We start from the raw sequence: 16,034 nt of genomic DNA on the forward strand, positions 1-16,034 counted from the left end.
GAGCATGAACTGTGAGTATCATTTCACGATGTCTGAATATATCGATGCTCATTTAGGAAATGGAGATGGTGGTTGTCTGGCCAATGATGGATGAGAGACTAGCTCAATGTCTGATTGGTCAATTGCGACCATGGGCATCGTCGCCGGACAAGGAAAGCGCGACCCAAGGAAACAGAGCCAACCATCGAAACAAACTCCCAGATTCTAGGAGGAGACGAACGGAATGAAAAAAGAAACTTTCTCTGGCCTGCTCGTATTCTCTCGGTGATAGACTTTTACTATAGTTCCGATCGTAGGACAGTACGTCAGGAATCGATGAGCGCGACAGAGCCATCGCCTCCCAACAAGGACCAGCACGTGGGTGTTCCTCTAGCTCTCGTTGGCCTGGAGCGTCACATGTAGGTACTTGCGCGCGCCCGCCCTCCCAGCCGTCTCATAATAGCCAGTTAGTTTCTGTTACTCGTAGCAGCGCCTCTCCAAAGATCCCTGCCCAAGCTTCGGACTGCCGACTGTCTTGGATCTTGCGCTTCCTATCCAACTCTTTCTTTTTCACACAGCGGGGAGCTCTTGTCTTCCTGTACGACTTAACTTTCTATCCCTTCCTTACGTCTCCCAAACGTCGCGACAGCTTCATCCACTCGTCGTTCATTCTCTACAGGTGCTGCGCGCTCCAATTGGCGCAATCCGCCCATCATGAGGTTCGTTCAACGTCGCGGCACGCCTTTCCTCCCAGCCCGCCCGATCCTCCAATCGCCTTCTGCTGCATGATGCAATCCTCGTCTACGGTTCTAACTTTGCCGCGTACTATAGGTTCGGTCAACAGCTCAAGTCCTCCCTCGTTAGGGATTGGATGTTCTACTACATTGACTACGAAGGTCTTAAGGATGCCCTCCACCTGCACCGAACATGGGACGAGAAGGCCGAGCAGGAGTTTGTCTCCAAGCTCGAGAAGGAGCTCGACAAGGTCTACGGCTTCACGCAGGTGAAGAGTGAGGAGATCATCCGCCGAATTGCCGCTTCCGAGAACGAGGTCAACGACGTTGTCGCGCAGGTCGACCAGCCCGGTCCCAATGGCCCGACCGACGAGGACTTTGAGCTCTTGGAGGAGGACTTGAGTGACATCATTGCAGATGTGCATGACCTAGCCAAGTTCACCCAGCTCAACTACACTGGATTTCAAAAGATCATTAAGAAGCACGATGTATGCGATTCCGCTCATTGCGCATGTTTCAGAAAGCTAACAGAAATAGAAAACTACACGTTGGGTGTTGAAGCCGGTCTTCGCAACCCGCCTAAAGCAGAAGCCGTTCTACAAGGACAATTACGATTCTTTTATCGTTAAACTCTCGAAGCTTTACGACGATGTGCGGACGCGCGGAAATCCCGTCAAGGGCGACTCGGCTGCTGGAGGAAAGCAACAGAATTTCGTTCGACAAACCACCAAGTACTGGGTGCATCCGGATAACATCACCGAGCTGAAACTCATCGTTCTAAAGCATCTGCCGGTTCTTGTCTTCAATGCAAGCAAGGAATTCCAGGTCGATGACTCGGCCATTACTTCTATCTATTTCGATAACACGGATACTTGGGAGCTGTATCAGGGCCGATTGAAGAAGACGGAAGGTGCCGAGGCCATCCGCCTGCGTTGGTATGGCGGCATGTCGAACGAAAACATATATGTTGAGCGGAAAACTCACCGAGAGGATTGGACTGGAGAAGAATCCGTCAAGGCTCGTTTTAAGCTGAAGGAGAAGCATGTCAATGCCTACCTCCGCGGCGAGTACACGCCTGAGCAGATTTTCGAGAAGGAGCGCCGCGACAACAAGAGACCGGAGAAAGACATTGCATCGGATGAGCAGCTTGCGCGTGAAATCCAGTACAGAGTGTTGACTCGCAGCCTCGTCCCCGTCACGCGATCTTTCTACCACCGTACCGCTTTCCAGTTGCCTGGCGACGCCCGTGTCCGTATTTCCCTAGATACCGAACTCACAATGACCCGCGAGGACAACCTTGATGGTCGCCAACGAGCCGGTGACAACTGGCGTCGTATGGACATCGGCATTGACTGGCCTTTCTCTCAACTACCCCCAGAGGACATTGAGCGCTTCCCCTACGCGGTTCTCGAAGTCAAGCTCCAAACCCAGGCTGGCCAGGAACCTCCGCAGTGGATTCGCGAATTGACAGCCTCCCATCTCGTGGAAGCTGTTCCCAAATTCTCGAAATACATCCACGGTACCGCCACTCTCAACCCCAAGCGCATCAACTTGCTACCCTACTGGGCACCGCAGATGAAAGTCGATATCCGTAAGCCAGTGAGCCACAAATTCGGAATCGAGCGACCAGGCGCAAGCAACGATATCAGTACCAGTGGTAACATGGATGACGACAGTGATGATGACGACGCAAGCTATGGCCTACCGCAAGCTCAAGGAAATGAAGATGATGACAGAATCCGACGACTCCGTGAGGCTAGGGATGTCATGGAGCAACAAGATATCAACCAGCGCAGGAATTACGGTGCCATCTCTGGCGGCGAGGGACCTAACGCACTTGACGTCGAGGAGCGCATTGCAGCTCAGCCAGTTGCCACTGATGACTACCCCATTTATGACTCAGATAGCGAGGACGAGGAGGATGAATTAGAGGAAGCTCGTCGTGCTGGAGGATGGCAATACCGCCAAACATTGATCAAGCATAAGGCGAAAGAGGTCGGTAACACACTGGCCGAATGGGGTTGGGCAATCATCCCTCGACCTCGACCAACAGATGTCGGCGGTGGCGGATTCCATCTAGGAGTTCCCAGCTGGAAACAGCCGGGAGAGATCAAACGCTTCAAAGCACCCAAGGGCAAACGCATCCACGTCCCTGTCCGCGTGGAGCCCAAGGTCCAATTAGCCACCGAGCGTACATTCCTGTCCTGGCTCGAGTTCTCCATCCTTCTTGGATCCATTGCCGCAACACTGCTCAATTTCGGTGATGGTTTGGCCCTCGCGGCCGCTTGGGCATTTACCATCATCGCATGCTGCGCTTTGTTTTACTCCGCGAGCTTATATCTCTGGCGAGTTCGTATGATTAGGAAGAGGCGAGCTGTCACGTACCACGACAAATGGGGCCCGACTCTTCTCTGCATTGGACTTTTGGCCGCGGTGGCTACAAGTTTCGGTGTGAGATTGGGTGGTGGCGGTTGGCAAGGAGGCTTGAAGGGCTGAACAGGCCGAGTAGTTACTGTTCGGTTTTTGATTAGTCAAGTGTCTTGGGGCCTGGATGCAAGGTGATGGGCGCTGGGAATGTTTATGCAAAATGTTTGTCTACGTGTTTCTTGGTAGATTGTAAATAGTTGGCACTGCTGTTGTACTAATGGTCTTGTCTGTATTCAATATCAATCAATTGCTTTTACGCAAATAGGAAGTCTGGCATGGGGGTCTCAAGTGGTGCATCTAAGAAACTTTCTAGAAGCCAGATCTGACTTTCATGTATCTTGTTCAGCTCACATGAATAAGACTTTTCATTCTCTTTTCTTAGAATAGCTGAGAACGACATGCGTGCCTGAATGAGGGTCGTCGTGAATCACGTGCCCACAGCAGCCGCAGGGCGAAGGCGGTGAGCCACGAACTGCCCACTATGACTCCCCGCGTTCCATTTCAAGGGTCAAGTCGCTCTGGAGATATCACAAATATTTAGCACAGCCCATATATCCTGAAGAAGCGCATTATTTTGCGTCTTTCTCGTACTGAATTCTCTCTCGCCCTCAGGCCATCCAATCGCTCGCCTGTTCGACTTTTCTCCAAGTTCCCGTTTAATTGAAATCAACAACCCCCACCATGTCGGCAGAAAATCTGTCCATAGAGCAGCGATGGGCTCTCATCAAGGAGAACCTCCAGGAGGTGCTCAACCCGGAGATCATTGACGAGGTCCTGAAAAAGGATGAGCCACTCAAGATCTACTGGGGTACTGCTACGACCGGAAGGCCGCATTGCGGATACGTATGTCTATATTTCCCTTCTATGCACCCATCTCAACATCTTCAATTCGTGTCGCAACCAAACACTTCGCCAGCGAAGGGCAAAACAAAGAAAGTTTTCATGATGACTGACCGCAATCGTCTCTCCAGTTCGTCCCCGTCCTCAAACTCGCGCAATTCCTCCAGGCAGGATGCCGCGTCAAGATCCTCCTCGCCGACATCCACGGCTTCCTCGACAACCTCAAAGCACCGATCGAGCTGGTCAAGTTCCGCGCCGAGTACTACAAGTTCGTGATCACGGCCCTCCTCAAGGCCGTCAAGGTGCCCATCGACCGACTCGAGTTCGTCCTCGGATCCTCCTACCAATTGACACCGGAGTACACCATGGACCTGTTCCGGCTGTCGAGCGTAGTGACGGAGCACGACGCGAAGAAGGCAGGCGCCGAGGTCGTCAAGCAAGTCGAGAACGCGACGCTCTCCGGCCTCATCTACCCGCTCATGCAGGCGCTCGACGAGCAGTACCTCGGCGTTGACGCACAGTTCGGAGGAGTCGACCAGAGGAAGATCTTCGCGCTGGCCAAGGACGTCCTGCCCAAGGTGGGCTTCAAGGAGCGCGCACATCTCATGAACCCCATGGTGCCCGGCCTCCAGGGAGGAAAGATGAGCGCCAGTGACCCAGACTCCAAGATCGATTTGCTCGACACCCCTGACGCGGTCAGGAAGAAGCTGAAGAAGGCCGTTGCGGCGCCCAAGGTCGTCGACGGAAACGGTATCCTCAGCTTCGTCGAGTACGTCCTCCTGCCCGCCAGCTACCTCCGCTACGGAGTCCAGAAGTTCGTCGTTGAGAGGAGAGACGACACGCCGTTGGAGTACACCAATATCGCCGACATGCAAAAGGACTACGAAGCTGATGTCGTAAGTTTTCCTCCCCCCTCCCCCTTCCTCTTACACTCGAAAAAGTCAAGTTTCAAACATTCTGACACAACCTTTCCCCATAGCTCTCCCCACAGAACCTGAAACCAGCCGTGACAGAAGCCCTGATCGCGCTCCTCGAGCCCATCCAGACCGCCTTCCAAGCCGACCCCACCTGGCAGGGGATCGAGAAGAAAGCCTACCCGCCACCGCCCGCGCCGCCGAAGAAGGAGAAGAAGCAAAAGAAGGACAAGGGATCCTTCTACCCCAAGAAGGTCGAGGCCAAGCCGGACGGCCACGTCGAGGGCGCGGACAAGGCGGTCGTTGATGTTGGCGCAGACGGTGGTGCGGAGGCGGTTGCGAAGTTGGGCCTTGAGGAGAAGTAGAGATGGACGAGACGTGTTTTTTTTGAGAGAGGGAGGAGGAAGACGTTTTTGTGAGGGGATTCTGAGTTAGATGACTGGTTCGTTGGTTGCGTAAGGCCCTTTCCTCCTTTTTTCCGCGTAGAGAGGGAGAATTGGTGGTGATTGATGTTCAATCCATCACACCCACGCACCGCAGCCCATTCGACGAATCTGCCCCTAGCCACCTCAAGAGATGAGAAGACGATAGAAAGCAGGTAGATAGATACCATTTGGCATGTACACCGACAGCAAAAGAAACGAAGCACTTTTTCACATTCAGACGAAGGAAAGATGGGAAAACGCACCGTGATGTTTTCTCTCTAATCATTAGTGATGGCACGAGGGTATGGGAAAGGTCGCTTTTTTGACTACATTATAGAAGCAAGGAGATTTGAGAGTCTAAAGTGTGTGTCATGTTATGTCTGTATACTACTCGTACTATACTGCAACAGCTTTGCCTGCCCGCAACCACCTGCTACTACTACATATTGATCGTTTACACGCTCCGCTCCGCTCTTTGTCTATCTATCTAAAGGGAGGTTCTCAGTTCATTTTGTCATCATCATCGGTGTCTTCAGAGCTCGTCCTTTACTCGCTCTCCGCCCCAAGCCTGAGGCTCGCCGTGACTACCTGCAGACCCCTTGCTGCCACTCTTACCCTCACTCTCGCCGCTACTCTCGCTCTCACTCTCGCTCTTACCTCCCTTGACCCGTTTCGCTAGAGCCGCGATCTCATCATCGTATGTCGTCCACTCGGGGACCTGTCTCCTCGCGCGATCGAGCTTGGGCTCCTTCGTCTGCGGATTATTGCAGAGATCGATCGTCTTCGCGTCCTTGAGGCTCTCATCGGAGCACCAGGTCTCGCACCAGAGCCACTCCTGCGGCAGGCTGTGGATGGGAAGGTTGAACTGCATATTATTCGGCAGATCCTGGTCGAGGTTGGAGAGGGAGTTCGGGTCCGCAGACAGCGAGTGGTACTGCTGTCTGAGGCGGTCGCCGGCGGCGATCTGCCGGAAGCGCTTGAGGTCGACGACGTAGAGCGCGGAGATGTGGTAGGGGAGGCCGCGCAGGAAGTTGGCCCAGTAGCCTTGCTTCCAGAAGCGGAAGCCCTCCATCTCGGTGCGGGAGTCACACATGGGTGTGAAGCCATAGGGCGCGCCTTGAAGGTCGTGCTGCACGAGCTCGTACATGTCGGTGCGGACGATCTGGTCGGCGTCGACGAAGATGACTTTGTCGAGATCGAGAGGGAAGAGGACGTCCAGGAAGAGGATCTTGTAGCCCCAGATCTCGCGCTGCTTCTCCGTCTGGCCGCGCAGCCAGTGCGGCCATTTGTAGGTTACCATTTCGTATTGGAAGCCGTATTCGGCGGCCATGGCCGGGAGGAAGGTTTTGAAGGACGGGGAGAGGAATTGCTCGATGAACCAGAATTTGACGGTGTGCTTGGTGTGCTTCATCACGGAGAGCATCATGATGTTTAACATGCGCTCGTAGAGATGGCCCGAGGCGACGGAGAAGATGTTGATTTCCGCCTGTACGACGCCGCTGCCGGCGGACTTCTTAGATAACGCCTTTTGCACTTTGTCGGTGTTGAATCCTCCGAGACCAATCTTTCCGAGCAGTTTGTTGACCTTCTGGGTGCCCTTCTCGACGAGTTCGGCGGCTACGTTCTCCTCGCTACCTAGCACGTCGGCTTCTTCCTGGCCAGGTTTGCGAGAGAGGCGAGGGAAAAGTGTTGCACCCTGGAAGCTCATGAGGGCAATCTCGCTGGTTTCATCGCCGGGGACAGGAGCCCAGCCGGCAGGTCCTGCACTGTCAATTGTGAAGATCTCCTGGCTGCGACCGCCCTTGAGTTGGATCTTGAAGAACCCTGGGTTGGCCTTGAATTGGAAGTATCCCAGATTAGCCATGATAATGGTATCGGCGAAGTGGGGGTCCTTGTCAGTGGAGAGGACAAGCTCCGCTCCTCGGGGAGGCTGTCCACCATTCGTTACATCGCGCGAGTGACCTTCAATGAGGATACTTTCGAGTCCGTAGACTGCTTTGATGCCGTGATATCCTAACGGTCTAAGCTTGATGTTGTCAAGATCATGGACTGATTCTTCAGGTGCAACTAGCCACGAGGGAGGAACGTCCATGCCCAAATTAAGTAGTGCATCTTGAGGAATGCCTAAGAACGAGGCAGCTAGGCTTTTAAGGTCACCGTTCTCATCGAACATGGGTTCAGAGTTAAGCACATAGCGGTAGAATCGCTTGACGGGTAGTTCCTGGAGCGAATCCTTGGGATTCAAGAACAGTTTGAGGTAGACTCCTTTCATTTCGGAGAGAACATTCAAGATTGGAACCCATTTCTGGGCCAACTCGGTAGCTGGATCGAGGGAAACAACAATCTGAATGACGGCGGTGGCGTTATCGCCCTTGATAATGGCTGTGTGGGCATCGTTCCAGACATTGAAACGGCTCGTTCTTACTGTAGATGCAGTTTCGAAGATTCCTTCTGGCACATCCGAGATGGTTGAGAGCGAGACAAGTGACTGCAGTTTCGCGAAATCGAAGGGCAAGGCAATCTTGTCTGAGATCTGCAGCTGTTCAAGGGCGTTGCTGAGAGGTCCGATGCGCTTAGTAGTTTCGTAAGAAACGAGGGTGTCGACATCGTCCTTGGAGAATGATTGCCCCTCAGGAATGGGTCCAACGTATCGGCCGTTAAGCAGCAAAGCGCTTTGGCCTGACTTTAGTCCGAAAGCCTCCAAAACTATTGGCTTCGCTGATTCCCAGAACAATGTAGAATTTCCGACCACTGGCGAAAATGTAGGCTCTTGAGCTAGAATTTCAAGAAGCCGGTTGATAGTCAGATCGTGGTTAGACTTGATCCAGCTTTCGAGGATGTCTTCGGATGCGTTTGATAGCTCAGCACCAGCCTGAGGATTGTGGATCAGAACAAGTTCGACGTTATAGTTCTCCTTTCGGTACTCAGCTGCAGATTTAAGCAGGTTGAGCCCTGATTCGGAGTCGAAGTCGCCAATGACAGTCAAGTGTGCCGGGTTCTTCTTGACAGAACTATCTGCAGCCGCAATGGTGGGCAATTGCTCGAATATCTCTTGGTACTTTTGCTGGAACTCGGCCATGTCGACCAGGATGATATTTTTCTCATTCTCCGGAATGATCAATGGGTTTCTCTTCGTCGCTGCACTGAAAAGGAAGTACTGAGGCAGCCAGGTATCGTCCGTGAAAACCTGCTCGAACACACCTCGTTGGATCATTCGGAGATCCATGCTAATGCGCTGGCTCAACGTGGACAACCAGTCGTCACCCTGTGCTAGAGCCACACCATTGACGAAGAAAGGAGCGTCTGAGCCAGTTGCTGCGAGACGTGTAAGATATTGCTTTGCACCATCAGTACGAGCTTTGAGAGACTCGGCCTGCAAGACTTCAGCAAGGGCGAGGGCGGTACGATCGGTGCGGAGTTTTGCATCCTTCACGGCGGCATCAAAGGTCCCCTGCTCTGGAGTCCCAAGCTTCTTATTTTCCTTGATGGAGTCGAGATATTTCATGACTGCGGAAAGCCCGTACGTCTCCGACAGATGGTAGACGACCTTCGCCTGCCCCACCGATCCAGCACTTGAGGTTTTAGGTGCCAATCCCCAACGAATTGGCACTTTACGCTTGACCATATTCTGGATGACATCGACTACGGAGATTACGTCGTCGCTGGAGGAGAAATCAACTGGAACGATGACGTTGTGGATATCCTTGCGGACAGAAGGTAGTTGGCCGGGGTAAGTACGCTGGAGAAGCTACATCTACAGTCAATACGGCATTCATCGCAATCGATATCAGTCAACTTACTGCGGTGATATCCGTAGGCCAGCTCTCGTATCTCTTGTCCTTCTCAATATCATTCAACCAGATAATGACATTACCACCTTCAATTTCATCCCTGAAGTCATAACGCTGGGGTTCATCATCTGCTTGATTCTCTGAAATTGCAGAATTCGAAAGGAGATTGATGGCCTCGGGTCCGGAAAGACCCTGGCGGCGTATTCCATTGATAAGTTTCCGCTCTCGACGGAGATGATCCAACAAGGCAAAGGGATTGATGTCACGGTTGGGAATTTGCACACCATTGATCCACATGACGTTCATGCCCGATGGCAAAAGCTGTTGACGGTTGTTCTTGTGTTCATTCAAGAACTCTTCGGATACCTCGTGGGCGGCGATTGACGAAGAGTGCTTAGGGAAGTCCTGGACCAACTTCAGAAGGGTGCTCAACGGCTTGTCGCTCTTCAAGACAAAGTCGGCAGCATTTTGGCCAAGTGTGTTGACCTCGGATGCCGATAGGGGCTTCAGATCCGCGACTTCGTGCTCAGTGTCCAGTCCAGCGGTGGCTCGCTTTTGCTCGGTAGGTTTGTCGCCTTTGTCACGATCGTCAATGACAATGTAGTCCGTTCGCTTCAATTGCAGCTCTACTCCATACCCATTCACCAACAGGGGCCTCTGTTTTCCACGTGTCGACGGCTTATGACGGATTCGATATGATGTCTTTCCTTCTTTAGCCGTTTTCCTCAAAACATTGTGAAATTTTGCAAAAGAAGGCGAGGTGATATCCGCGTATAATATCGAGGGTAGCTCGTGTGAGCTGTTGCCCGAGATCCGATCGAACGGCAGCTCATTCGTATGTTCACTCTTGATGATTCCATGTTCCTTCGCCAATTCCGGATCGCAGTATTGTTTGCCCTTAAATGCCACCCATGTCTCGCAGCCGCTTCCCTGTCCGGCCGGTATTGATGGCTCGACGGATGTGTTGTAGAATTGGTAATGTGCCTCGATTCGCGGTGCTGCTGATCGCACCGACAGGGCAAGTTGATAAGACGATCTCTCCTCGGGTTCTGGCATATGTCCGTCCGCTTCTAACGTCGCTATGAACATCGCGTGTAACTGTTGGTCCGTTCTGGCTTCGTCGAACCAGCCTCCGGCGATGCGATCGAGGAGGGGAAAGTAAGCATCGGGTACTTCTTCTGCTGCGGTTTCCCTATGAAGTGTCAATACCTATCCAAGAAGCATGGAAATTTATGACTTACAGCAATTCCACGAGGTATGGCGCAGAGTTAAACGCAGCTTTCAATTCGACCTTAACCTGTTCGCCGAAAACCCCAGTCGTCACCGCGGCGCTGAGCCAGCAGAGGCCCTTCAGCCCCAAAGAATTTCTGAATGCCCGCATCTTTCAAGCTAGCTGGTGGAGCTCCTTCAACCTCTAAACGTCCTACCGGGGAAGTCTGGGCGATGGATGAGCCAGTAGCAAGGTAGTTGGCGGAGCTCTAATATATCAAAGTTGCAACGTATGGCATTCCGTAATCGGGGCCAATTAAGGCTGAAAATACCCAACCTCTGCCAATTGTATTTGAGGCTCTTCAAAGACGCGCTGCTCGAAAGACACACACCGTTTATGAGGTAGCAAAGGGCGGTAATGATTGTTTCTAGAATATGTAACACGTTCGAGAACCGAAGGTGTCCACATCTTGGCGCTATCGATAAGGCCAGGGCGCCGCAGCACCTCCGTGCCCCACGCCGAAGTCATCATTATAGCTTCTGACATCACCTATGTGAACGACCACTCTTCAAGCAAATTCGAAATCTCAACAACTTGGAGTGATCATGTAGATATGGAATCAACGTCATCTGGACTCGTCTCGGGCTCTTCATACGTACTAGAAACTCTCTCAAGCAACCGTTTTCATGCAAGTCAGGAAGAGTGGCATTAGACAAAGTTGATGTTTTCTTATACTATACATATGATTAGAACCTCTCTAAGGCATACAAAGTCTAGCTCATTCTCGCAAACATCCTCTTACAACTCCTCGTATTCTTCCAGTTTTCAGTAAGGATCATGATCGCCCTTACTTCTGTGCACGTGTACAATTCGAAGGCTCACTGTACGCCGACCCAGAGCGTTCTCCAACTCCTGTTTGATACGCTCGACGATAGCAACACTGCGGTGTGTCCCAGCACCGCAGCTTGCACTCAAAGCCACCTGAAGAGTTTCCGGACGTGGACGGCCATATGTGCCTCCACGACTCATCCTTCTCACCTCCTCCAGTAAGTCCCCAACTGCATCCTGGACAGCATATCTTGCCCTCTCGTCCTCCATAACATGCTCTTGCACGATGGGATGTGTGCCGCTAAAGCGGTGCCAGAGCGGCTTCGGAGGTTTATCGAAATGGCCCGCTCGAATTGTGTAGAGATGTGTGGTGTACGGAGGCAGCAGATCTGAAAGTAGCGAGGAAATCGATGAGTGGTGAATGACATGATTATGAGAGTACGAAATAAGGTGTACCGTAGGTATATATTTCGGCATCTGTGAATCGCCTCGTCCCATGAAAGAAGGCCGAAGTACAATCTGAGGTGGGTCGTGGGGCCGCTTGTAATCGAGTGAACAACGATCAGTCTGATCGAAGGCGTTTCTGTGATCAATGAAATGCGGATGAACCACAAGTGATTGCGGCCTGTTCTTATGAGGTAGTGACTGCAGTTGATTCCGCTCTACATGAGTTGTAAATGTCGCTGATTGGGACAATGTCTTGAAATGGGAATGCTGCAGGCGTTCCGGGGTACCGGTATGAGCCACATATGCGTTTCGTAGCAAAGGCCTTGGTTCCAGGATAGTCTGTGGAACGATATTTTCACCATTATCCGCATCATATCTATGTCGATGATGGTGATGTCTCATACTGGCTTCGCTCAGTTCGAAAGCTTGTGATTGTCTGGACCCCGTGCGATACAACTGATGCTTTTCGACTCTAGCAATCCCCTCGCCCACCGTTCAGTTGGATTTCCGATGATGTTGAAGCACTTGGAATAAGTGACGTGGTTGGAGCTTGAAGGCAACGCAGTCATACTACGTTTCTTTGGGGTAATCACGATGCACGCTCTGGCCATTCTGAGTCTCTGCTCCTGCTTGGGCAGTCGAAAGCATCGACCTCATCTGTCGTAGCTGCCATTCGCAGCGCAAGGAGTGGTAAACAACTTCAACTGTGTTGCCTCTGCAAGCAGTAAGACGAAGTCTTCACACTCAAAGATGACAACACGATCTGACGTCGGGCCTACAGCAAAAGATATCCGTTGAACGCCATAAGTCGACCACAATCAACTGAGGACATGATTTGAGGAGATTCCACGAAAGAACTGAACGTGAAATGCATCTGTCACCATCGATACAGACAGTCGGAGGTTCATGTTCAACAGAGTCTCGTAGTGAGAAGAATAGAAGCCCGTTTGTGAGCTTCTGACAACGGAAGGTTTCCACTTCGATAAGACAAAGTGGCTCAAAGTTCGCAGAGTGCGATGAATCTACGAGACAAGGAAACATGTGCACAAGAACCATTCGACGAAAAGAAAAACCACACCAATAAGGAAACATCAGACCTACAAGTTACAGTCTAAGGCGGCAGCAAGACTATGAGACCTCTTGAATCTTGACTTTTGCATTTACGAGTTGTCGAGGCAGAGACACACGGACTGTGTTTGCGCTTATGAGCCCTAGTTGCATATCTTGTCAATGGCATGCCGCATAAAGGGTATCAGATATCTGATGCTGCGGGCATAACTTCATAGCCATTCCATCTAGCAGTGTGGAATCGTCGCCATGCCACAGGATTCCAGTGGGTATAGCTAAAACCCAAAGCTCGAAATGCATCTCTTCCGAACCCCTTTCGCCCTCTATATGTCAGCATTTCGGCGCCGGAAGAGTGCACCATCCGAAGCTTTTCAACTCATTGTTCATCAAGCCTAGATCCCCCAAGCCTCAAGCCACGTTCAAAAGGTGGGAGAGAAGAACAACAAGAATAGGAGAAGGAAGAAGGGCGCCACGAACTATCTCTTTTGCATGCATATGCAATCTAAATTGTGCATCTGGCTGCCACATGGACGAGTGTTATCTTTACTTCACCCCCTTTCTTGCGTGCATACATGCATATACGCCTGAGCCCAACGACAAAAACCACTATTGACGGTCTACTAGACTACTACTGCTCCTTCGACAATAGAAGCCCAAGGTCGGCCCGTCAAGCGAACGGTGGCAGCGATGGCGCGGCTCTAAAATAGACAAAACTATTACACAGGACTGAGACTCTGAGAGGGTCGAACAGGCCAGGCCAAAGGAGTTATCAGACACTCGCCCCGCGCGTTCTGCCTGGATTAGTTTCCCGAACCAATGAAGTATTGAAATTGCAGTGACATTCCACCATTACAGACGCGTTCGCCTGTAGTCCACGTTTCGGTCCTTCTCGCAACCCCGATGGGGAAAGGTATTCGGGCCGTCCAGCAACTTGAATGAAGTGTCGTCGTTGAATTAATCATCTTTAGTGCCATGGGAATGGGAAAGGGAGCGAGGGAAGGTGAACCGTGGATGGCGAGTGGGCCAGGCGGCCAGATGAGCGACCGATCGGGTGTGCCCGCCCGCAGATAGCAAGCCATGTCAGCCAACCGTTTCAACGAAAACCATCCCACCGGTCCTGAGCTAAACCACAGCAAAGACACAGTAGGAAATTCGCACGATGCTTTTTTGTTAGCGTCTGTCGCAATTATCTGATCGGTCAAGAAGTTCTCTTTTTTTCCTTTTTCGGCTCTCTCCTCGCAGTGTTTGACGAATGAGAGCGCATGGAAGCCGAAGCAGGCCGGAATGATCAATCCAGGCATATCATCTAGAGTTGGGCACCTGCGTACGTACTGTGTGAATATGTACGTAAATTCGGAGACAATGGCAGTTGCCAGTTTTTTCTTTTTTGCTAACTTTGGCAAAGGATCTGCAAAACACCAATATGGGCTACTTTAGTCAACGGCAATTGAAGGGTAAAATGGTACGATTTATGCAGGTGATGGACGAAGAAATGGTGCAATGGGGAACGCACGCGACCCGAATGTTGCTACATTAAACGGCGACTACCGTGGAGAGGAGCCCGAGAGGTCTTTGTTCTCTGATATGCCGAATCCGAGCTTCCGAAAGAAAGAATAGTCCCTCTTTCAGACTTTCAGAGAAATTAGTGGAAGGAAGAGAAACGGGACATGCCATTCGTTCCATTTGCGAGCATCCAGGTATAGACCACTTGGCACATAAGCCCAAGTTCAAAAGGCGGAGAAATGCCATACCGGTATTACCATCGACAAGACCCTGCAGCGCCACCGCAAAGTGCGGAGAGGATCCCGGCACAAGAACTCAAGGCAAAAGGCAAAAAGTGCAAGACTGAGGCGCGTTTCGCGTTTGTCTCGGAGAATTCAATCAAGTAATTGGACCCAAAGCGTTGCATGGGAAGGCGAAAGCAATACCCATCGAAGAGGTCGGGGGGCTGAGGTCAAGCTCGCTCCAGGTTCCAGCGCTGTGGGTGGGATCCAAAGTTTGTTTACTTATCACACTTCAACTCACACACCTAACTTCCACATCAACATGGGGGGCTTGGACGGGGCTGGAGCTTGGCCGGGGCAGCATAATTGGCACATGGTAATTTATACCCAGGTGAGAGACCTGGGTCTGCGTCGTGACATTGCGGATAATTTGGATTCGGACCGTGCTTACTGTGTATGTAGGTATACTTGTGAGTCTGTGACAATACGTGCGTGGGAAGTATTATTGTGCTCACGTTTTGTGGATATTTTCCCATGTGACGACCTCATCGTCCATCATCATCATCAGGGTTTCTCATCAAGGTCAACTTCATTGGATATCATTGCACGTCACATTCAAAGACGAATGGTTGGCTGTCGGTGTCGTGGGATTGTCCATCTTTGCCTCCTCGCGTGGGTAATTCTGACTCGGAGGAAGGCTTGCACTGCCTATCTCGAAGACATGGTATCATCATATCATGGAATTGTTGGAACTGTATCATGGGGAACCCTCGAGTTAACAAATGCAAATATGATAACTATGAGGTCAACTACCACCTACTATTACAGACATAGTCATAGTCACCGTCGTAGGAGAAGCTGCACTGCTGCTGCACCGTAGATCGAAGCATTAGATCCGAAAGGCAATGCATGCACTAAACCGAACGAACGCTCAAGCAACTTCAGTACCTACCTCCTATGTACGGAACGCTCAAGCAACTTCAGTACCTACCTCCTATGTACGGAGTACTGTGTGTAACTTGTTACTTACTGTGTAATTGTATGTACTCGTACATACTCCGTCCAGTAGGTACCAAAGCGTTCGCGACAAATGCCACCGAAACTGTACTCAACCCTACGTCTACGTCCAAGCCAACCAATCTTCCTGACGTCGTCAAACCCCAAGCTCACAAGTCATGTACTCCGTACAACAGTTGCAACTTCAATGCAATCGATCGATTCAATCATGACTCTCAACTCTCGACACGCTCGCAATAATACACGTCACAGATACGACATTGCGAACTCACCAGACACCGTGCGTGCGTAAAGTAAAAGTATACCGAACTACCTGGTAACTTTACCGTGTTCTGTGCACGCACGCACGCCGCACGCGTACGTCCGTCTACCTGCATGCGTGCGTAGGTACATACGAACGGTTGCCCTTATGTCGGCAGCGTACAACCGACATATGTACCTACTTTACCTACCGCTCGTACCTAAATGTCCAAACAACCTGCTCAACTACAACTACCTACCGTAAACGCGATATTCGCAGGGCACGCACGCACGCCGCCGCACATGCAAATGCGCATGGTCCCTCGTTCGCCGGGGGGTGGGGAGGGGAGGGAGTGGGGGGTTCACCATGTGGCCGTGGGCGTTGTTTTC

At 51.5% G+C, this 16,034-nt stretch overlaps 5 protein-coding genes across 5 annotated transcripts; 3 read left to right on the forward strand and 2 right to left on the reverse strand.

Moving 5' to 3' along the window:
- The first annotated feature begins 464 nt into the window (after positions 1-464).
- On the forward strand, positions 465-3,419 carry BU24DRAFT_375811 (SPX-domain-containing protein). The gene is made up of 3 exons (XM_033524605.1): positions 465-698; positions 811-1,201; positions 1,251-3,419. The coding sequence occupies exons 1-3, from the start codon at positions 694-696 to the stop codon at positions 3,207-3,209; spliced, it is 2,355 nt and encodes a 784-aa protein (XP_033380562.1). The 5' UTR covers positions 465-693; the 3' UTR covers positions 3,210-3,419.
- A 220-nt stretch (positions 3,420-3,639) lies between these two features.
- On the forward strand, positions 3,640-5,684 carry BU24DRAFT_426075 (tyrosine tRNA ligase). The gene is made up of 3 exons (XM_033528887.1): positions 3,640-3,983; positions 4,112-4,876; positions 4,960-5,684. Exons 1-3 carry the CDS (start codon positions 3,822-3,824, stop codon positions 5,257-5,259), a joined length of 1,227 nt encoding a protein of 408 aa, XP_033380563.1. The 5' UTR covers positions 3,640-3,821; the 3' UTR covers positions 5,260-5,684.
- BU24DRAFT_272621 (glycosyltransferase family 24 protein) lies at positions 5,682-10,746 on the reverse strand. The gene is made up of 3 exons (XM_033522605.1): positions 10,352-10,746; positions 9,120-10,302; positions 5,682-9,067 (listed from the first exon to the last, which is right to left on the reverse strand). Exons 1-3 carry the CDS (start codon positions 10,489-10,491, stop codon positions 5,852-5,854), a joined length of 4,539 nt encoding a protein of 1,512 aa, XP_033380564.1. The 5' UTR covers positions 10,492-10,746; the 3' UTR covers positions 5,682-5,851.
- Positions 10,747-11,117: 371 nt separating this feature from the next.
- BU24DRAFT_426076 (uncharacterized protein) lies at positions 11,118-11,427 on the reverse strand. The gene has a single exon (XM_033528888.1). It carries the CDS (start codon positions 11,416-11,418, stop codon positions 11,146-11,148), a length of 273 nt encoding a protein of 90 aa, XP_033380565.1. The 5' UTR covers positions 11,419-11,427; the 3' UTR covers positions 11,118-11,145.
- Positions 11,428-14,561: 3,134 nt separating this feature from the next.
- On the forward strand, positions 14,562-15,372 carry BU24DRAFT_272642 (uncharacterized protein). Its single transcript, XM_033522606.1, has one exon. The coding sequence runs from the start codon at positions 14,710-14,712 to the stop codon at positions 15,265-15,267; it is 558 nt and encodes a 185-aa protein (XP_033380566.1). The 5' UTR covers positions 14,562-14,709; the 3' UTR covers positions 15,268-15,372.
- Positions 15,373-16,034: the final 662 nt, after the last annotated feature.

The sequence above is a fragment of the Aaosphaeria arxii genome (assembly GCF_010015735.1).
Source record: "Aaosphaeria arxii CBS 175.79 unplaced genomic scaffold BU24scaffold_8, whole genome shotgun sequence".
NCBI classification, from domain to species: domain Eukaryota; kingdom Fungi; phylum Ascomycota; class Dothideomycetes; order Pleosporales; genus Aaosphaeria; species Aaosphaeria arxii.